Here is a 22,304-nt window from a genome sequence, read left to right as displayed (position 1 = left end):
AAGCCCTCGTCTTGAGTAGGCTGGTTTATTTTGTCAGGTGCGGTGCACGACTGCCGACCGTACCTGCCTTCCCTTCCTTACCTAACAGTAACCGTCAACCTGGGGAGTTGCAACTTCCGCCCTGCTTGCGCCAGCCCTGGTTCATCGGCCCAGATTCGCCAAAAATCGGCCCATTTAGCGAGCCAGCCCAGCCAGACGCAGTTTCCTCAGTCCTGCCGCTCCCTCTACGAATACTCTACAGTGGCCAACCCCCCGCAGGATCTGATAACCAAAAGAACCGAACGAATCTGTTCTCCGCACTCAACCAGACGTCTGCACCTCATATTTTCGGCGACTTGAGAACACCAAGCCTGCCCACTCTCCCAACACGACCATTCTTGACGACGTGCGAGGCAGAAAAATTCCAGCGCATCGACGGTCGCATGTAGTCCCCTCCACGATGTCGACCGACGCTGTCAGCGCTCCAGTCTCGGAGCCTGCACCTGTGCCGGCGCAATCCACGACTGGTGACCACGACGAGGAGCCGACCCTTGGCCAGATTGAATGTGCAAAGCCCGCCTTCCTCCACTCACCCCCCGACAGCAACAATGCGCCCAAGTCGGAAGCCAGCGACTCTGAGCTCAGCGACCTCGACGACGATGCCGTTGACCCATCTGCTGCTCCTGCGACCCAAGATGAGGCGCCGCCGCCCGAGGACGACATTGGCGAAGTCCTTCCCGACCACTGGTCCGGGACTGTCCCTGTCTTCAGGCCCACGATGCATCAGTTCAAGGACTTCAAGCTATTCGTACGCCCATGCCTCTCCCTTTCGTGCCCTTTGTCGCCGTGTCTTTTCATCGGCTGACTGTGACTGTGACTGTAGATGACCAAAGTCGATCATTATGGAATGAAGTCCGGCATCGTCAAGATTATCCCTCCTCCCGAGTGGAAAGAAAACCTCCCCCGACTCGACGACCTGGTGAAGCAGATCCGAGTCAGAGAACCAATTAAACAAGACATTATGGGATCGAATGGAACCTATCGCCAAGTCAATATTCTTCATCAAAGATCCTACAACCTCCCGCAGTGGCGACAACTTTGCGACCAGAGCGAACATCAGCCCCCAGCGCGGCGAGGCGAGCGCCGAGCCAACGTCGAAAAGCCGAAACCCCGATCCGCCCCCAAACCTCGTACAGAAGCGAAATCAACGTCGGCCGGGTCTAGAAAGCGGGGCCGAGGTCGACCGCGCCGGGGTAAGGCCAAGGGCAAGAACCAGGATGATGAGGACGATGCCGAAGAAGAACAAGAGGAAGAGAAGCGACCGATGACGCCTGTTTCCCCTAAGCCGGCTGCGGATGCGGACCCCAAGGTCAAGGTCAAGAAAGAAGAAGTCGTCGACTCTGTAGAAGACCCGGGAATGGATGTTGACGAAGATGAGCCACCAACCGTTGGCAGAATGGGTCGGATGGGTGGCGCGAGACAAGCAAAGCCAAAGACCCAGACTGTTTCGGCCCGTCGGAAGTACAGCAAGAGAGAAGGGTCCGCCATGATTGACGAAAAGGCGTTTGAAGACTTTGACTATCAGATGGATGTCTCTGACTATACCCCTGAGCGCTGTGAGGAACTCGAGAGGATATACTGGAAAACCCTCACGTACGCCCCGCCGTTGTACGGCGCAGATCTCATGGGTACTCTCTTCGACGAATCGACAGAAACGTGGAACTTGAACAAGCTTCCCAACCTGCTGGACGTTCTTGGGACAAAGGTTCCCGGCGTTAACACGGCCTACCTCTACTTGGGCATGTGGAAGGCCACTTTCGCATGGCATTTGGAGGACGTTGATCTTTACAGCATCAACTATCTCCACTTCGGCGCCCCTAAACAATGGTACAGCATTTCACAAGCTGACGCCCGCCGTTTCGAGGCTGCCATGAAGAACATTTGGCCCACGGACGCCAAGGCTTGCGACCAGTTCCTCCGTCACAAGGGATTCTTGATTTCCCCATCGCACCTCAAGCAGCACTACAATATCACCGTTAATAAGTGCGTTTCGTACCCGGGTGAATTCGTCGTAACCTATCCCTACGGTTACCACTCTGGATACAACTTGGGCTACAACTGCGCCGAGGCTGTCAACTTTGCGCTCGACTCTTGGCTTCCCATGGGCAAGATCGCCAAACGTTGCGAGTGCGCACAGGCGCAAGATAGCGTGTGGGTTGACGTATACGATATCGAACGGAAACTCCGTGGCGAACCCACTCCCGAGTACGAGGAAACTGACGAAGAAGACGAAGAGGACGAGGATGAGGATGAAGACGACGCTACTGGCCTTCCGTCTCCTCCTGGTAGTAACGGCATTGTCAAGTCGGCTCGCAAACGAAAGCGCGCTGCTGGGGACAAAGAAGGCAGGGCAAAGACCAAGCGGATTCGTCTCAAGGTCAAGACGCGCGCAGAGCCGACGTGCTGCCTTTGCCCCAGCGATATCCCTGGTGCAGAAGTCCTGCCAACAGACGATGGCCGCAAGGCCCATCGGATGTGCGCGCTATACCTGCCCGAGACATACATCGATACCGTCGACGACAAGGAGGTCATTGCGAATGTTGCCAACATCAACAAGGAACGCCTGGATCTCAAGTGTCTCTATTGTCGGTCCAAGAAGGGTGCCTGCTTCCAGTGCTCCCAGAAGAAATGTGCTCGGGCCTACCACGCCACATGCGCGGCTGCCGCGGGTGTCTTTGTCGAAGAAGCCGAAGTCCCGGTCTTTGGCGAAGATGGAACCGAGTACAAGGAGCAAGCGTTCGAGTTCAGCTGTCGCTTCCATCGTACCAAGCGTGATAGGAAACATACTGGTGACTCCTTGGAGGATGATGTGCGGATTCGCGAGGCTGCAGCAGCACTTACCAAGGGCGACATCTGCCAGTTGCAGTACTTCAAGGGCGACATCTTTGCCGGTGTCGTGGTTGAGAATCGCGCCGATGAGCAGATGTTCCTCCTTGATATCATTCCTAATGGGTATGTCTCTATCGACAACTTTGATCAACAAATTCTGACGTGCTGTAGTGACCGTCTCGAGGTTGAGTGGAAGTGGCTTCTACTGCCCGACCCATCTGACTACCACCTTCCAAAGGCGTCTTCCAAGGCTATCCCGATGCCATCATCGCAGAAGGCAAAGGAACGACTGAATGCGAAGCGCCCTGCTGATGAGATTCCCCGCAAAGATGCTCCCTTTGTTGAAGGCTACACATGGGCAGAGTTCCATCCATGCAACGAGTGTACTAATCCAAACCAGACCAAGGTTGATCTGTCGAAGGACAGCCAAGTCTGGCACTATCTCGGCAAGACGTCGACGGAGGCGAAGGCACAGTATTCTGATGATCCCGCCAAGCAGCTGCACAATCCCAAGAGCAACTTTCTTGACACCATTCCCAAGCCTCCCAAGCCTGTTTCCGCAAGCACGTCGCATCGCAGGGTGTCGGTTGTTCCCCCACAACCAGCCCCATTGCCAGTGTTTACGCCTGGAGTCGCTGTTCAGAATGGGCCCAAGTCGGAGAAGCCATACGTATACAAACCCAGGAAACCTGTCGAAACCAACTACGCTGGGACCGGTTCTTTCACCACGCAAAAGTCCACACCCAAGGCTTCTGCGCCCCCGACTCCCGGAGGACAGCAGATCCACTTCGGAGCTGATCCTCGATACCCGATCCCGGGTACCCAGTTTGTTCAACAGAAGTTTGCTCCCGACGTACATCAACAATATATGCCTCGTCCCGCTCCAGCTGGGCAGGGCTACTACGAGGCTCCGAACTCGATGCAACGGTCGAGCCCGTACAACACCCCGGGACCGCAACCCGCAGTCAGCGCGCGGTCCACGCAACAAACGTGGTCAACGCCGTCGCAGAACTCCAGACCTCCTTTACCACACAGTACTTCGCAAGGCTCAACTCAGCAGAACCATCGGAGATACTCGGCCGCACCAACGCCTTCTGTTGCTATGAAATATGCATTCTTCCAGGTTCACCACAACAGGTCAGATTTTTCCAACCCTAGGGACTTGATTAATAATACTCACACACTCCATAGAGACTCGAAGACGTACCGAACTCCCTATGCTCCATGGGGAGGATTCACCAACGGATATGAAGGTAACCTCCGAGCTCATCTCATGAGGACGTCTCCAGAAGCCTTCTTCAAAAACCGGCAAGGCTCCATTCAGGGAGGCACGCCGACACCCGCTCCGAACACGGGCCCTCAGGGACCTGCTTACGGCGGTCCATACCACAACACACTCACGAATGTCATGCCTCAAGGTTCCATCGGAATGTATGGTGTCAAAACAGCGGCCCCTTATTCTTCACCATCGCCGCAGGTCCCTCAGAAGCACGCCAGGACGCCATCTTACTCATCGATATCTCCCTCTCCTGCATCAGGCAACTCTCGACCCAGCTCGCATGGCCAAAGTCAGGGCTGGCAGCCGCAGCAGCCACAGTCGGCGCCGCTACATCCAGCGATCCGGCCGCAGTATGGAGGTTGGGCAAACCAGCCACAACAGCAGCATCCTCAGCCTCAACACACTCAACCAGCACAATCTCAACCCTCGCAACAGCCTGTCTCTCAGCAGTCTCCTGCTAGCCAGCCTCAGTCTACCCAGACGAAATCTCAGCCTGCAGCAAAGCCCGCTGCGCCGAAGGTGCAGTACAAGGTATGACCACCTAATACATGACATTTCCCCAAGTAGAACAAGCCCAAGCTGACTCAATGATAGATCCCCGAGAAGCAGACACCGGTTCCCCTCCCGGCCAAGTATCTCGCAGCCATGGGCAAGATGCCTTCGGCTGCTACTCCACCCAAGACCAGTTCGAAAACAACTGGAGCGTCTGCGCAAGGTACGAACCCACCCCCGGCTGCTCGCCCCGGGAAGGATGCAACCCAGGAACCGCCGACGGCAGCCATCAATGGCTATACCGCGCAAACGGCTTCTCAACCGTCAAAATCAGCTGGCCCAACGACAGAGACGGCGCCTCCCGTAGCTCAAGCCCCCGTGTCGGTACCGCACACACCAATGCCGGCTCCAACCTCTCGAATGCCCTTTACGAATCAATCGATGACTACGGCGTTCCCCCGACAGTCTACCCAGTCTCAATCTCAGGCTTACGATACGCCATCAGCCCAGCCGTTCCCTCCCGCGAGCCGACCACGGACTGAGCATCTCAACCCAGCAGAGCTCTTGGCCCAATTTGCCCTCACCCCGCGCGTGAATCCGCCGACGCCTACAGCACCTTCCCATCAGTCCGCACCGTCGCCGGTTCCTCTACAGACAGCTGCCATGCCAGGCTACCAGAGTCATGGTTCAAACTGGGGACCGACGCAGCAGCAGCAGACACAGCAGCCCCAAGCCTGGGCGCCCCCGCCGGGACATTGGCAGCCTCCACATCATCAGCAGTACCACCAGCATCCTCCGCCACAGCAATACCAACAGCATTATCGACAGCAGAATCAGCAGCAGCCGCCACCACCGCCGCAACAACAACATCAAATGCAAGCGCAGCCATCGTTACCCCCGCCCCATCAAACTCCTGAGGACGACGTTCCTCTGCCCGATGTGCCTACGGACTCAACGGCCATCGTCGAGAGGATGATGCAGAATCTCCGCCGCGCTGCGTTCCAAGGCTGATGCGACACCTACCTGGCCTGCACGGCACGTGTACATGTTTGACTAGTCTACGATTCGAAAACCAGAAACCAAATCTCTTCCAGTACGATACCGCCACAGTTGAACTGAAAACGACCAAACCAGAAAGACGGAAGGGGGGCGGACGTGTATGGAATGAAAAGATATGCATGATTTTGCACGGGTTTCGGCGTTTGAATGGGGTGTTGATCGGGCTAATCTCAGGCCTCTCATGGAAGTTCCTCTTCGGAGAGTGGTTTCATGATGGACGGATGGGCTTTTTGTGTTTTTGTATCTTCTTTTATAGTCTTCTGAGCTTCTCTTTGCAAAAGCGTACATTAGGTTTCGAGGAACAAGACGCAAGGAAAGCAGGCTAGCTAGCTAGCTATAGGCGCGACTTGCTTTCCCTGGGCGTCTTGAATGTATAAATAATGAAACGTGCGATGTTGCCCAAATTACATTATGCTCCCCTTGTATGGCTCCCGATGTTGAAAAACGAAGATGATGGGTCTGAAGATGAGGCCGTTGCTCTGGAATTTTCGCTGGTCGTTGGACCGGTCGTTCAGTTCGCTGCAATTCGTAAACATCCATAGGTGATTAAGCGGTCTAGACAAAAGTTGTTATTGACCATCATGGCTGGTTGTGAGGTTCTCACTGCAATTTCAACTGCCCTCGGGCCAGAGGGATTGACATCGTATCACTTCAGATTGCATCAACAGACAAACGAAGGAAGACTACAGACGTAGTAACGTAAATAATGATTGGATTTTTTCGCTTTTCCACAAAAAGCCAGCATTCTGTAGCTAGCTGACTACAACTTGGACGAAATATTCCCTTTCTGTACTCCTCCAGTTGTCGCCAATTCATCCCCGTCGATTCACGCATACTTGTTGGCGACGAGCCACTCCTTCAGCTTGGCAGCGTCACGCTCGCGGTACGCGGCGCGACCACGAACCTTGTCCTTGACGGTCTCGAGGGTACGGGCGAAAGCGCTCGTGTCCTTGTCGGCGAAGAAGGCCTCAATGTCCTTGACGGACTCAAAGTCGGTGAACTTGCCCAGGGAGACCTGGATGAAGCGGTCAACGACAATGGGGTTGCCGAGCTTGGCGAGGCAGGCCTCCCAGTTGTTCTTGACGTAGTCCCACTGGATCTGGCGGGCGACCGAGTTGCCGGCGAGAGCGGAGCCGAGGGAGTGCATGTCGGCGGACGGGACGGAGTCCGAAGCCGGGGCGGGCGGGGACTTGTTGAAGAGGAAGGGGAGCAGGTTGTTCTTGATGATGTTCTCATCACGGACGAAACCAAGGTTGGAGAGGCAGATCTCCTTGCCGTCGATGGCGGGGGTGGTGAACCACTCCTTCTTCAAGGCCTCGACGGCACGGGCCGTGTCGTTCTTGATGGCGACGCGGAAGACGGGCGTGCGGAGAGCTGGGTGCAGGGGGTTAGACTCGGGTGACTCGACCCAGGCGTTGAAGCGTTTGGTCGCCTCCTCGGTGACACTACGGTTGTTAGTACTTGTATAGACTCATCAATAGTGGATAATATTTACCCAGCATGGCCGTTGACACCAGCAGTCAGGAGGACTCTCTTGCGGAGAAGTCCGTCAAGGTAGCTCTCGCCCTCGGGGAATTCCCAGCCCATCTTGGCCACGACGTCGTTGATAAGCTTCAACGTGAAAGTCTCCAGACCCTTCTTGATCGTCTCGTCATCGCTGAAGATGGACTTGACAAGTGCGATAGAGTCAAGGACCTGACTCCACACGAGGTAGTTGTCCTCCTTGGCGAAGCCTTGGACGAAGGACAGAAGAGCCGCGGTGGTGCCGTAGCCAGAGAAGGCAAGGTCGGCGGAGGAGCCAATGATGGCAATCTTGTCCTCGGTGGTGAGGCGATCCAGCTGCTGTCCGAGCTTCAGAAGACGCTCAGGGGGGTAGTTGACACGGTAGAAACCGGAAGATCCAGAGTTGAGCTTGTAAAAGTCCGTGTCGATATCACGGATCGTGTCCTCCTTCTTCTCGAGAGACAGGGAGGTGACACCCTTGGTGCCGACCTTGCCCTCAATCTCAAGGGGAATCCACCAGGTGGTCTCGTCGTCTTCGGGCTTGACGTCGCCAGTGGAAAGGAAACGAGACTGCTTAACAGAGATCTGGCCGGGCTCCTCGGCGACGGTCAGAACGGGGTGACCAATCTTGGAAATCCAGGGGCCCATGAGCTTGTTCACATCCTTGCCGGACGCCTCAGTGAGAGCATCCCACAACGCCTTGGTCTTGGCGTTGCCGTACTGGTGGGCCTTCAGGTAGTTGGAGACACCCTTGAGGAAGGTCTCGACACCGAGGTGGTTGGCGAGCATGCGAATGGCCGAGCAACCCTTGAGATAGCTGATGTGGTCGAAAATCTGGTTGACATCAAGGGCGTCCTTGACAGGCACGTGGATGGCATGACTGGCTCTGATGCCATCAAGCTTGAAGGCCATCTCCATACCCTCGTTGACAAACTGAGACCAAACCTGCCACTCGGGGTGCAGGTAGTCTGTCGCGTGCCATCCAACCCAGGTGGCGAAACCCTCGTTCAACCACAGCTCATCCCACCAGTCCATGGTGACCAGGTTGCCGAACCACTGGTGAGCCAGCTCGTGAGCGACAACGTAAGCGACACGGTTGCGGTACCTGGCCTCGGACGTCTTCTCGTCGAAGAGGACGGCGGTAGTGCGGTAGGTGACGAGACCCCAATTCTCCATGGCTCCGTGTGTGAACTCGTGGACGGCCAACAGGTCGGCCTTGGGCAGGGGGTACTCGATGCCAAAGATGTCGGAGAAGAAGTCGATGATGCGGGGCGCGTGCCACAGAGCATAACGGCCCTGCTCCTTCAGGCCACGGGTGGTGTAGACACGAACGGGCAGCTGCTTGCCGTTGTAGCGGCGCTCGGTGAACTCCTCAACGTACTCAAAGTCACCAACAGCCCAGGCGAGGAGGTATGTGGACATCTTGGGGCTGGTCTCGAAGGAAACCAGCTGCCAGCCCTCCTTGGTCTTCTTGGTGTCCTTGACGGGCATGTTGCTGAGGGCGACCTGGTCGTCGGGGATCTCAATCTCAAAGTCAAAGGTGGCCTTGAGGTTAGGCTCGTCGAAACAGGGGAAGGCCCGACGGGCGTCGCAAGACTCGAACTGTGTGCTGAACATGTAGTGCCACTCGTCGTCGCGGGGAACAGACTTGGCGGGCTCGGCGGCGGGCTTGTACTTGCTGCGGTAGAAGCCAGCCATCTCGTTGTTGATGATGCCCTCAAAGTCAATGGTCAGAACAGCTTTTTGCGCCTGGGGGATCTCCTCGTCAAAGGTGACGGTAGCGCGCTGCTGTTTCTCGCCATAGCTGAAGTTGGTGGACTCCCATGATTGCGTCGACTTGGTGTGGCCGACGGCGATCTTTGCGCTGAGCAGCTTGATCTCGAGGGCGTTGAGGACAATCTCCTTGGTAGGCTTGACAACCTCGGCGTCGATGCTGTGGGGCGCAAGCAAGAGGTTAGCATCTCGGGCACGTCTTTGGAGTGCTGGTTGCAGCTCGTGCTGAAGTTGAAGCTGAAGCTGAAGCTCGGGCGGAGTGAGGGGTAGGGGTGTATCCTTACGTCACGGTTCCCTTGTAAGTCCAGTCCTTGAAGTTGAGGTCACGGAGGGAAAGGACGTAGTGGGAGGGCCGAATGGATTCGGGGAGAACTTCGCGATCAGCCATGTTGCCGACTCTGCTGGCGTACAGTGCCTTGTCGGATGTGGTGATTGTCGAGCAGTAGTTGCGGTGGGAAGCGGGTGCGGGGAAGGAAGAAGGTCTGCGGTAGCTATTTGTCCGCGAGGCGAGCTTTATGTCAGTTTCGTACCCTTGGGGTGGTTAAAGGTAGGCTGCAAAGAGGAGTAGTAAGACAAGGAGGACAATAGGAAAATGGGAGGACGGAGGAAGAGGAAAGAAGAGTAAGGTGGTAGTAGTGGTCGCAGGAGGGAGGCGGAAGAAAAAAAAGAAGAGTAGTATAATGGATACGATCAGAGTAGAAGCTGTGCCAGCTCCACAAGAGAGTGCCTTCCTACTTGGGATTATGGGCAAAGCGGCAAGCGGCAAATGGGACGACTGGCGCGTGGTAGTAGACTCTCAGGTACTGAGGCAGATATCCGGATTGGTGGTATGGTTGTGGGTTTGGATCAAGGTGAAGGAGAGAGTTCCGGGGTGGATCAATGGTGATGCTCCGAGGTGAGGGGCAACGAGGGGCACACAAAAGGTCCCTGCATGGGTCAAGCTGGTAGGTAGCTCTCCTGCGTTCTGGGGCTGTCCAATCCTGTCCACTCATTGAGTGAGGTAAGCGTGGAGTATGCTGCCCACCACAAGCAAGGCGCCGCTACGCTCAACTTGGTCCACGGGTGCGCGCAGGCCACTAATACCTTCCGGTACAGGCAGCCCAGGAACACCCGTTTCTCCCATCGTTGCTGTTCCATTACCAAAGAGTAAGGTAAAGCACAGAGTAAATCAAGGTCTACTAGGCCTTTGTTATCCGAGATGAGGGTGGTACTTCGGAAAAATAGAAAGGTCCCAACAGATAGAAAGGTGGCCATTCAACGAAGGGGAACCTTGAAACCAAAAGAAAGCAGACCAGACAAACTTACCTTGCAATGAAGGCATCGCGAGCAATCCGTCCAACATTGGGAGCCGAGAACCAGAGAGCATTAGACGTAGACGTGGTGGAAGCTGCTGCCTTGAAGACAGACGAATTCGAGAAGTGGCGTCTGAAGCCGATGTTGTACGAGCATGATGAAGAAAAAGAAGCCGGCGCCGATGAGCCAAAAGAGGACGATGATGTTGGTGTTACAAGAAGTGATGGCAGTAGTGGACGTGGTACAGATACACAGCAGCCGCGGACCAGACCGCGCGCCGCAGGACCAAACGTCCGTCCGGCCAGCTGCCCGATCGGGTTCATCCTGTTTGATCGGTCCGCCCAGGACGGACTGGACGCAGAAACGAAAGGCCTATAGAGCTGAGCTGGTGATGAGGTTGAGGCAGGTGACAATTGCCTCAGTGCATCGTCGCTACCGATTCCTTCTTCACGCTGGTTGGAATACTTTGTAGATAAATCTCTGTACGAGGACGGGACAGACTCAGGAGGTCACACAGCCTGTCAACTCGGACGCTTCGGCGCGGGAATTAGCCTGTTTAGGTAGAAAACGGGGCTAACTGCTGCTGGTACGAGGCTGTGGTGGCTTGTGCTCAACCATAAGTTCCCTCGAAGGAGAGAAAAAAAAGTTCAATTGCTCAACGCCGACGACAAGCGAGATGACCTCGGTACGACTGCCCCCAAATAGGGTAGGTAGATATCTGTATGCTTTGAGGTATGAATGAGTGGAATTCCGTAAGTTCAATTAGTTAATAACATATCACAGTCTCAAGCGAAGTAAGAACAAATCGGAAAGATATATAGCTGTAATGTGAACCATTATTGCTCTTCCTCTGCAACGCTCAATGTATAAAGTCCTCCCCCGCTATGGCATCCCAAAACCTCTAATACTCGCTTGGTATACACATCGTCAAACGCAATCGATGCCTACCTATAGCGCTTCCCTTCCCTTGCCTCCAGACAAATTCCCTCCCAACATTCTGAGCGCGCTAATTCACAAGATACCCAATGCGTCCCAACCATGCCATGAAAAACGGCCTCGAAAGCAGCCAATCCCACACCGTAACGCCTGCCCCCATTCGATCCCGAACAAGTACATCATTACGTCGTCAAGAGAAAAAGTTCTCAAGAATGCCTCCTCCTCTACTCGTATATCGTACCATGCATACACACGTGCTCTTCGTCTTGCAACCTTATGCCTTGCAACCTTATGCCGAACTGCCGGCGCTGGCGCTGGCGCCCGTCGCTCCTCCCTCCGCCGCCACCTTGGCCGCGACTTCGTTCCACCACGATCCGTGGGCCGCTCTGTCGACGGCTCCGACCTTGGATATCTCGTCCAGCATCTCCCGAACCTGCACCGCGAACTCCGCCAGGCCAAGACCCGCCAGCTTCTCATGCGCAGTCGTGGCCGCGTTGAGCTTCTCCTTTGCTGATCCAGCAGTCAACCTGGCGTTCATGTGGCCCCTGAGCCTGGCCAGGAGAAGCCGCAGAACGGGCTCTGTCGGCTCGATGCTCTTCTTCATCGAGTCTTGGCTAGCCTTCAGCACCTTGGTAACGAGGGCTTTCAGGTGCGTCTTGGTCGCTGCTGGCATAGACCTGCCAGCCTCGAGTGCCGCCATGACACCCTGTACTGTCGATTCGACATTGTCGTGATCTGCCTCAAGCACCGCTGTGATCCGTGTTGCCTCCGTCTTCCACGGCGTGCGGACGTCTCGCTTCAGGAGGTTCTTGCATTGCAGTAAAATGGCCCCGGTGGTGACAATACGCTGCGAGGCCAGGGACAACCGCACCATGCGCTTGTAGTCCAAGCCCAACATCTCGGGTACTTTGTTAACGGCGATTGGAGCCGGCTGCGTGAAACTGTCGACGAGCAACTGTGCGTATATTTTGTCGTCCGTTGGCCGATTCTTGGGGTGATTGATGCCCTCCGGGTCTCTCTTTCGAGCCTCCGCCAGAACCTTGGAGCGTGCAGAACGCCAGGCCGTCTCGGCCGCGCTCAAATCGTGTGCACCGCTCTCAAGCGCCCCAGTGAATCTCTTCCTCTCATACCCTGTTGCAGACTCAATCAACTGAGGAGCTGCAGTGGAGAACATGTAGTTGACGTAGTCGCACAACATGAAATCGACAAATTCTGTCAATGCTTCCACGCGATCAACCAAGCTCCCGTTTTGAAGTTTGTTTTCCACCAAATCCTTGGCCTCATCGTCGCGGAATGGCGCGCACAACTTAGGCAAGAGGTTTGCCATGGAGGTAAAAAATTTCTCATATGAGAAGTTCCCCATCTGGAACTGCCGCTCGGCCACCTCGACATCCAGTATCTCACTAATCGTTGTGTGCATGTAGGCACCGGGCTTGACGAGCCGCTGCAGATTGTCCTTGAGATATCTCATCATGATGACAAAATATGCAAAGCTAGCGTCCATATTGTCTTCCTCAATGCTTGCTCTCATTCCGGCAAATAGGGGTATCTGGACGGCAGCGTGGTGTTCCCGGTATTCGCTTGAAGGGATGCGGTATTCTCGGTTAATGGCAAGCTCGTGGACGACAATCCTGTTATCGGGCAACAGGCCGCCGAACCCAGGCTTGATCTCAATAGGCTGTGGTTTGGTATGACCCTTGGCCGGCGTTGGCGGCGGTGTCAAGGTCTGCGAATCCGGCGACACAAGGCTTTCGGCAGTAGCGGAAGCCTCTCCGGGCACGTTTTCGGCGACCCGAGGCTTCATATCGCCAGTGGGCTTCTTTGCGGCTCGCGCCTTGCGAGCCTTACGAACGGCATCGCCAATCATCTTCTTGCCCTTTTCCTGGCCCGCAAGCTTCTTGATCCGCACAATCAGCTGAACTTGATTGCTCTTTATGCTCTCTCGGTATTGCTCTGCGGCCGCATCTTCGGTGCTTTCCTGGACTGTCTGCAAAATCATGTCCAGCTCAACAAACTGCAAGAGCATTAGCTGAACAAGAGACTCCGAGTCCCGAGACTTCCATGCAAGGAACGCATTGTAGAAAGTGGCATAAATCTCGGGCAGTGCACTACGTAGAGTCGGCGGGGGGGTATAATTGTTGGCTGCGGTCAGACGCGACATGATGTTCTCGAAAGAAATTAGGAGATCTCGGGCTTTCGTCACGAGGTCCTGCAGCTGTGGATTAGCAAGGTCATTACGGGGCATTGGTTGAGGCTGTGACAATCCAACCTGTTCCCTATCCCCCGTGCCGTCCTTGTTACTCAGAACCTGCGTGGGGTGGCCCAGAATGAGGAAAGCGCTGAGAAATGTGCGAACGGCGGCCATCTCCTCGACCGACCCCGTCTCGCCCTCCTGCAAGCCGCATATCCTGAGGATACGGGCGGTCTGTACGAGGACCTCTTCTTGCGCCAACAGCTCGAGTACTTGGTCAAAAGACGTGTCCCGCACGCCGTCAATGGTGATGCCTAACCCGGAGAACTCAGCAACAGCCTTTCTTCTCTTGAGGCTCTTCCACCACCATTGCAGTTTTTCGGCTGCTTCAGGCTCACTCAACACCCGAGCACGCTTCTCGTCAGAGGTATTCGAAGAGGCCTCGGTGGGCTTCCGCGACATGAGACTCTGGCCTCGCGCCCTCTTGGTGGCATTACGGCCCTTCAACTCTTCTCTCCGCCGCTCGGCCTCGGCCAAGCGTTCTTCCATCTGAACGCGGAGCTTGACCAGTTCCTGTTCTCTCTTGCCCTTCATGGTCTCGGCAACGGCCTTGGCCCTCTTGACCTCCTCGGCACAGGAAGCCACGATCTCGGCTAGGTTGCGCTCTCGGGCTTGTTGGGCAGCAATCGCTCGTTCTTCGGATAGGGAGGTGTCGCGGTGGCTGGCCTTGGCCATGGCGGCTCTCAGACGAACCTTTTCGGCGTGGGCAGCTCGGTCGGCGAGGCGTGCTTTTCGGTCTTCGAGAAAGGACGTGCGCCGGAGGTGCTGTGCAATGTGCTTGCTCTGGTCAGAGTCTCCATGGCGGGTGAAGGTCTGGGTCGAGGAACAGCGGGAATGTGCAGAAGAGATGGAGTTGCGGCGGGAAGAGGCTGCTGAGTCCTTGCGACGGGTCTGGGAGGGCCGGTAGAAGCGGGCGGCGATGTGCGGAGGCGGGGTGAAGATGCGGCCGTCAGTGTCGTCCATCTCCTCGTCGGAGGTCGGGGGCATGGATAAGTCAACGTCGGCTCCCTCCATGGCTGACGATGGTGAGCCAACAGACTCCTCTAGATTGCGCGAAGGGTCGGAGAGGTCTGCCGAGGGGCGACGCATGTTGTATGGCGTGCCTCCTAGCTTGGATGTTTCGGAGGTTCGAGCGGTTGCGGTTTCGCAATGGTTGATGCAGTGAAAGACGATATTTGGCGAGCAAAGGGCGGCAAAGGTGGTGATGATGTAGTTAGGTCGAAGGCTCTCAAGACGGAGAAGGTTTCCGAGTGATACAGGAGTCACCAGGGGTTGTGTGTCGTGTTGTAGTCGCAGTCGCGGTTGGTGGTCGAGGGGGAACCGGTCGGGTCGCCCAAACAAGGTGGATCGGGCTGAAGCCTGGGATTAAGCCAAGGTGCCTAGTAGGCAGGCAAGCGAATGGATTTCGGCTGTCGATTTTGGGGGGGAATAACAACAACAACAAAAAGGTGTTGCAAGGGGAGGGCTGGTCCTTTAATTTTCTGGTCCCGAGAAACGAAAAACGACTGGGTATAAGGCAGAACCGAAAAGGTCAGAAGAAGGCGTCTGCCGTATGAGGGACGAAGGAAGTGGTATGTGAAGTTGGAAAGTCAAGAAGTTCGCATTACAACCTTAGGGGGAAGTCAAGGAAAGCCCGAGGAAATCATGGCTGGTGGCCGGGCTGCGGGAGGTGCTGGCGTTAGGTTGGTGGTGGATGGTGAGGAGTGGTGGTGGTGCTTGGTGCGTGCCGAGTGGTGTAACAAGTGCGAATGGATGGCTGGGCTTGTGTGTTTGTGTTGTGTTGTGCGTGTGGACTGTGGACTGTGGACCGACTTGCTGGGAATGGAATGACGGAAGCTTCCAGTTTCCCATACCTTAGCCACTAATTGTGAAATTCACCCTCTGCTGCCCTCCTCTTGCGGCTTTGCCCTGCTGACCGAGCATTCGGGGCCATTGGCGCAATTGCTCAGGATCTGCAGGTATGACAAACAGTGCACTATGCACCGATATGCACTAGCGTCCTTCCATGTTTAGCGAAGCTAGCGTGCTCCCGACTCTTTCCAGCCTAGATCCCACCACACTCCAGCCCCCCATCTCCCCCACGGTGATACTTATCCGAACTCTACACGGAAGACCCGGAGCCGATGATACTCTGTCTTACATTCAGTCCGGATAACGCACTTTCATGTGATCTATTCTGCGCTGTTCTGTTGACCTGACCGGGTACTTTCCATCGTACATCTTTGGCTGCCTTGTTATCGTTCCTTGTCGAAACGGTACATGTCCCGTATCGAAGCAAGCGAGAACTGCAGGTGCAAGATCGCGGGTCCATGCCGGATTAGGAAGGACGTTGGCGTCATATTCCAGCCAAGATGCTCATGATGCGACTCTAGTCACGTGGATGTGCCCGGCCCCGAGGACCACCGACGACAACCTAACCCACCACCGGCCGCCACGGACACTCCAAACGGTTGTGGCGCCGTCCCGGACCGTATTCACGAATAATGTCCTACCCTCGGCCACCCCAACATCTTCCGCTCTCCCGCTGTTGTGGTAGCTCGCACCCTCCAGATTAGCTTGCGATTCATGTCCCAGCGGTTGTGTGCTTCCAGTGACCCAACCGAACACACGATGTGACGCCTTAGACTCGGGGCTTGCGGTTGGACTGCGCACTAAAATGGCTAGTCGGCGATCGACCTTCGAGAAACATTTCCGTTCGTCTACGTCGTTTCGAAAGACGGGCCATGTGGCATTCCATCCCGTCGGCTCTATTGTTACAGCTGGCGTAAGTTGCGGAAACTTGATCATATTGACTTTCGCATGCTTCCTTTTTTGCTACTGTATAGTATTTGGGTCTCAAATTTCTTGACTTTAAGTAATTCGGGTACCCAAAGATATTTTCATTCCCAATCGGTATGTCTGTTTTAGGTCCCCATGGATTTCGATTCCTCATGGGTTTTGAGTACATATGGATATTGGGTCCACAGGGTAAGTGTGATTTGGTTCCCCAAGGGTTGGGTTTCTGAATGTTGTCGCGAAATCTCACGAGCCTCTCTGGTCCTCGTGATTTAGATTGAATACTTATGACTTTCGATTGCCCATACGTAGTCATGATTTTGAGTCCCTATGGCCATTCCGGGTTCTCAGAGGAGGCAGCTAGGTGACAGGATGATATACCGCTCGCACATTCTAGTTCTGAATTCCATACATCACTACCGCTGTAACTGATCATCTTCGCTGGTCACTTTCATGTACTCCTTGGAGACCTTAATATAATACACAGAGCTTTCCATGACCATGACGACAACAATAAGACAGGCAGCAGTATGAGAAGCAACTTGTCAAATGGACCGGCTGATTGCCCGGCTAGTTCGCTTCAAGTTAGGTTCGGTTTATCGTGGCTTGGTTTCTCATGGGTATTTTGGGTCTCCACGGGTTTGGGTACTTAGGTCCCGTGGGAACGGGTTTTGGGTCCCCATGGGTTTCAGTACCCATTGAAGACCGTATAATCCTAGGCAGCGGCATTCACAAGTCAATAAACCTCATTCTCGTGCTACCAGATTGTCTGAGGTTCAAGGACTGCGTACTTGACCGCGTCCTCATGTTCCGACACGAGCTTCTTACTCAGTCTTTTGCCCTCTTCTACCCTGTTGTGATCAAGGAAGTTATTCAGAGATCAATCGACTTGCTCAAAGCATGAAATCAGCATAAGTAGCCACCGCCACGTAATTTATTCGAGTCCATCTTCCTCGGAGTAGCTGGATCTCGAGCCTCAAGCAACTCGTACGGCCTCTGAGAAGCTTAACCAGATACTATAATTCGCCCTCCCAGTGAAGGATCAAATAGGCGCCATTTTTTATTGACTTGTGAAGAACTCAGATCTCAAGTAAGTGACTTGCTATGCTGTTGCAATTGGCACATCACAGTCTACATGGCATTCCCGTTGTCATCAAGTGGCTATAATTTCTATTCGAGGGCCATTGATCATCACATCTCTTCAAGCCCAAAAATAGCCAGATATCAATGCCAAATCGTGTTGGAGTGCCCAGACCGGGGTGAAGAAATTAACGTAAACTAAGGCGAATACATCTAGCGAGCTGAATAATAATGACAACGACCGACCACTTGTTGTATGTGTCCATCAAAGTCTACATCTCTGCGTGAGGATTAAGTCTCTTCTGCGTACCCAAGTCAATGAGTGAGGTGCAGGTGAGTTATGTTCGGCGTCGTAGCTATACACTTATATCATCTCAAATTCCATCATCAACACTCAACATCAATCCATATCACTAGACAATGAAACACATAGGCGAGACCGGAGCATGTCATGACTCATCTACGTTTATTCAAAGCTTATTCTGGCTGTTTTGGCCGGTGAGCTTTCACGAGGAGCGATATTGGCGTTCTATAGATGAAGTAAAAGGCTTACACCAGAGAGCGGAGAGATCAGAGCTAGCTTCATACATCCAATACAACACCCAGGGACATCTACCTCCTTGATAGATTTGGTTCATCAGACGCGCTCACAATTGCTGACGACCGTAGGCATTAGACGGGTTCGACCGCCACATCCACTCGAGAGTGTTGCTTCAGATCTCCAAAAGCCCCGTTGCTCGCTTGGAGATCATGTGAAAGAAGATAAATCCGAGCCCCGATTCCACCATTACCTCTCAGGAAACAAGCCACTCGTCCGCTCGGGTCATGAATTCTACTAGAGTAGCAGTTTAGCCAAATCTCGAAGATACATCCAATGAGTTTGAAGCATGGATCACAAGTCCATCAAGAGCAATCAACACCACTATATAACGCAGAAGCTCCAAAGTTTCTTCGTCAGACATTCAGGTCTAAAATTGTGGGAGAGGCAGGGGGTATCCGTAGGAGCCAGACGACGACGTACACGCTTCTCAACGAGTATGGGAAAATTCGATCGCAGTATGCTAACCGACTGCTAGACGGATCCTCCACATTCCAGCTCAAACAGATAAGTTAATTCATGACCCTCACAAAGTGGCAAGGTCCCCTCATTCCGACAAAAAGCGATTGTAGAGAAGAGGCTGCGGGAAGCTGAAAACTTAGGGGGAATAGGACCGTTGAGATACATTTTCTGCCAAACGACAAACAGCAGAAAGGAAAAAAGAAAGCCAAAATAAATAAAACGACTAAGCTCTCCCTCAAACACCACCTCGCAGTGCCGTGCTGGATGCCTGCTCTTCCACCTCCTAATCGTCCACCAGCACCCGTACTCTTCTCCTACTTCGAGCCTCTTACGGCCCTTCGTCGATGACCGCCTTCCCCAGATCAACTCGGGTGATCTTTCGATGCTACTCAATCGAGACTTCCCCGTGAGTTGTATTTCGCGTCTGTGCTTCATCAGCGTCAAGAGAAGCTCTAGCACCGCGTCAATTGTCAACTTCTAATGTACCGAAGCCAAGGATATCTACCTGTATAGGCATGAGCCGAGATCGTCATACGTAACCCAGCTCTTGTCCCCTGGCTCTTTCCCACGTCTAGAATGAAAGTACTACACCGGTGGGAAACAGGAGAGCCCTCGTGAATGACATAGAAGTTACGTCTCAGGAATGATTTACCCGCCTCCAACTTCCCCCTCGACCATAGCGGAACTCGAAAGAAGGGGTGGCAGGCGCTCAGAGGGAAGGTTTCGAGACGGGCGGAACCTCGAGAAGAGAGAGAATCAAGATGCACTAGTTTGGTTTCGTAGTTGGGAATCTAGCTGGCGGTGCGCTTCTACGTATAAAGAATTCTCACCCTTCCGGCAAGTCTCATGAATAATACCATACCTTCGAGACGTGTAGTTGAATGGGCTTTTCCATCCCCGATTCCAGAGTTCAACCTCGGCATGCGGTTGACAGTACGCCGACGCACACACCAGAGCAGGCGACAGGTTATACGAGCCAATATACTACGAGAACGAACATGCTTTCCAGTGATACGTGTTGTAATATCGGCAGAAAAGGTCGACCTGGAAGGTGTTCTGGGCCGTGCAAATAGCCCTTCGCCATACCACTGCGCAGTTCAATACAGATTATCGAACTTCATCCAGGTCGAGAGGCTGGCCCTGCTAACGTACATTCCCACAATACTTGTTTACTCGTTGAGCTATTAGAGTCATTTGGGGAGTCTGACGAACATGCTGATATGTCCACTCATGCAACGTCAAAACAGCTACAACGTTGGCGAAGCAGACCTAGAGTTTCAAGAAGAGATTCTCATTCGAGGACATGAAAGGCGAAGGAGTATCATTTGGGATGTGTAATCTCCAACTTTGCCCTGACACTGTATCAGGTGCAGACTCTTCACGATATTTTGCCCGCTCTAAGATCGTACTTGTTTATTTTGCTTGAATTTGTTAACATCAACGCTAGACCGTATGACGCCCGATCACCAGAAAAGCAGGTTCCCTATCAACTGTCAAATAACCCAGCAGCGAAGCCAACCTTCTCTCCGCACGTCTACTCAAAGCCGTCGTTATTATCATAATCATCAAGAACCAGTGAATTGTCGTTGCGCCGAAAGACGGCGAACGTCGGCGAAGTTGGCAAAGCTGCAACGTCCCGACACCAAAGAACTTGGAAACACGAAACAAACTTCCCCAAAGCATGCCGCCAACATTGACGCCCCGAATAGTACATGTGATTGGTGATTATTGAGCAACTTTCCGTTAAACCAGTGACCGCGCATGTTGCGAACGAATGAGGGATGCGCGTAGCTAACACCACATCAAGCCAAAACACATCCCTCACCTACACGACAAGGTCCTCTCAACCTTCCTACCTAGTATACGACAAGGGAATCAGACGGCCTCTGACATCATAGGCAGACGCGTAGCTACTACTACGGTAGAATGTCCACAGCTATTTTCAGGATTTCCCGGGGGTGGAGTTCTTTGTTCAAGTTACTTTCATTCTTTCAACGGGTTCGCCGAACTCTCAGCGTGTCATGAGCGAACCCGACGTCGCCTTGAAGAACAAGCCAAAAAGGCGAACCCCTGTTTCTCGTCCGGTGTAGCATTCATCCACTTTCTCGGTGGGTTTCTACCGCGCCGGTTGTGACTTGCATCAGTAGGTAGGTAGGCAGGTTGCAGGTAGCTTTTCCACCGAAAGGGGAGCTCGAAAGTGAGTGAACCGGAGGCTGGAGAATCACTTTGAAAGTAAGGCTGAAGTGAGATTAGTGACCTGACTGGTGAGGACTGGTCCCGATTGTCATCGATCGGGAATCTTGATCTTGTTAGTTTGTTGTGACAAGGGACGCTCCCGCGGTTTGTTTCTGCGTTGTCTACTTTTTTCCCACGGAAATCCAAGTCGGTTTTGAGTGAGGCTTTCTATCCGTAAAGATGCGATGGCTGCCCCACAGCCCTTCATTTGCAAACAGACGGACCCCCCAGGACAGGGCCATTATTACAATCAATCAACAGCAGTTGACAATTCTCTGGGAATGAGAATTCCAACAGAGATTGAAGCACAAGATCGCTTAACCCAAGACAGAGCAAGAAAGCAAGTACGATGGCAAAGCATGCAGCGAGACACTTCATTGACTCGGTTCGAGTCTCACGGAGGGACATCCGCTATCCCGGTAGTACACAGCACCCAGGCTCAGGCTCGGACCGGAGCAAGAAGGTGATGGGCAACAACGTTGAACAGACACCACTGAAGGAGGGACAGCGCAGTCAGTGATCCTGGAGACAAGGCCCCGGCCTGTCTGGCGTCCGCGACAGGGCCTAAGATTAGCGGGCAGAAAAAGTAAAGAGGCCCAGGACTTTGCTGCGAGGGTGCTGCAGGTGGAGAAGGTGGATACGTAGAAGTGTTCTAGATCGCAATAGACGCCAGCGTTGCAAGTTTCGGTGTGTGATATGGAACGGTTTTCCCTGGAGAGATGTGGGTGGAGATGCTGTACCTAATCCCGCGCCAGGGCCCGTGACTCTCTCTCTCTCTCTCTCTCTCTCTCTCTCTCTCTCTCTCCAAAGGGGGCTATGATAGTCGTCCTGGTGAGACGACCGGTGCGGGGGAGAGGAGAAGGGGTCCAGTCCGCGTTGGCTACGGCGGCCGGTTGACTCGCCCATTTTCCGTTTGATACAGCGCCGGACTTGCGGTCGGACTGTGAAGCTGATTGCTTCTGTTCAAAGCAGATCGACATCATCTTGTGCGTTGCGCGTTGAACCAGCAGCGGAAGAGAAGTACTCCGTAGCCGTGTACGCTAGGCACAGCAGGGGTAGCGAAACGCGGCGCGGCGGCATGAGCAGCCATGCATCCAAACTTGACGGCGCGAGGTCCGTCTTGTTCGAGACAAAGACAGACCTGTAGACTTTGACGAATGGCCGCCTTTCCCGTCCATCGTGTACCGTATACGACGCGTCTCCTACGGGTGAAGACTGCCAAGACTCTAAGGCTCAAACATGAATATTTTCTTGTTAAGATACAGCCCTCGAATGCCCGCGGCGGTGCTGAAAGTGATGACGTTTCGATTACGGGTCCTGCACCGAGCAGATGGAAACCTTAGTGGTGGTACAAGAATTGCGCTGAAGAAAAGGGGGGTTCGCAGGGCTCAAGGTTGACGGTGCCGGCTGCATGACGAAAGAATAAGGCCATTTGGACGGATCGCGGATAGGTATCCGTAATCGCAGTACGAATGGACTACGAAGTAATCGGATAGAGGAGAGAAAAATCAGGGTCCATAGTTATCTGAGAGAAAACTGAGGGAGGCCAATTCCCGCTGCAGAACCGCTGGCCCTGGCCTGAAAGCACAACAAGCGTTTGAAGGCTCTAAGCGGACGAACCGCAGTTGTCCATTTGGTGACCACAGGCATCAGTGTCCTGTTGTTTCAAGCCAGTAGAAAGGCGCAAAGGCGTGTGAGTG

General features: G+C 53.9%; 4 protein-coding genes across 4 annotated transcripts; 2 read left to right on the top strand and 2 right to left on the bottom strand.

The window, feature by feature from the left end:
* Nucleotides 1–439: 439 nt before the first annotated feature.
* On the top strand, nucleotides 440–5,650 carry CPAR01_02517 (JmjC domain-containing protein; the record flags this gene model as incomplete). The annotated part of the gene is made up of 5 exons (XM_060486804.1): nucleotides 440–787; nucleotides 863–2,991; nucleotides 3,040–4,005; nucleotides 4,060–4,678; nucleotides 4,742–5,650. The coding sequence occupies 5 exons, from the start codon at nucleotides 440–442 to the stop codon at nucleotides 5,648–5,650; spliced, it is 4,971 nt and encodes a 1,656-aa protein (XP_060354132.1).
* Nucleotides 5,651–6,524: 874 nt separating this feature from the next.
* Nucleotides 6,525–9,362, bottom strand: CPAR01_02516 (peptidase family M1; the record flags this gene model as incomplete). The annotated part of the gene is made up of 3 exons (XM_060486803.1): nucleotides 6,525–7,143; nucleotides 7,194–9,134; nucleotides 9,259–9,362. 3 exons carry the CDS (start codon nucleotides 9,360–9,362, stop codon nucleotides 6,525–6,527), a joined length of 2,664 nt encoding a protein of 887 aa, XP_060354131.1.
* A 292-nt stretch (nucleotides 9,363–9,654) lies between these two features.
* CPAR01_02515 (uncharacterized protein) lies at nucleotides 9,655–10,645 on the top strand (the record flags this gene model as incomplete). Its single annotated transcript, XM_060486802.1, has 3 exons — nucleotides 9,655–9,869; nucleotides 10,005–10,125; nucleotides 10,292–10,645. The coding sequence occupies 3 exons, from the start codon at nucleotides 9,655–9,657 to the stop codon at nucleotides 10,643–10,645; spliced, it is 690 nt and encodes a 229-aa protein (XP_060354130.1).
* An 847-nt stretch (nucleotides 10,646–11,492) lies between these two features.
* On the bottom strand, nucleotides 11,493–14,543 carry CPAR01_02514 (IQ calmodulin-binding domain-containing family protein; the record flags this gene model as incomplete). The annotated part of the gene is made up of 1 exon (XM_060486801.1): nucleotides 11,493–14,543. The coding sequence occupies one exon, from the start codon at nucleotides 14,541–14,543 to the stop codon at nucleotides 11,493–11,495; it is 3,051 nt and encodes a 1,016-aa protein (XP_060354129.1).
* Between the last annotated feature and the right edge of the window lie 7,761 nt (nucleotides 14,544–22,304).

The sequence above is a fragment of the Colletotrichum paranaense genome (assembly GCF_030867605.1).
Source record: "Colletotrichum paranaense strain IMI 384185 chromosome Unknown Scaffold_2.1, whole genome shotgun sequence".
NCBI lineage: Eukaryota > Fungi > Ascomycota > Sordariomycetes > Glomerellales > Glomerellaceae > Colletotrichum > Colletotrichum paranaense.
This window is presented reverse-complemented; position numbering and strand designations above follow the sequence as displayed.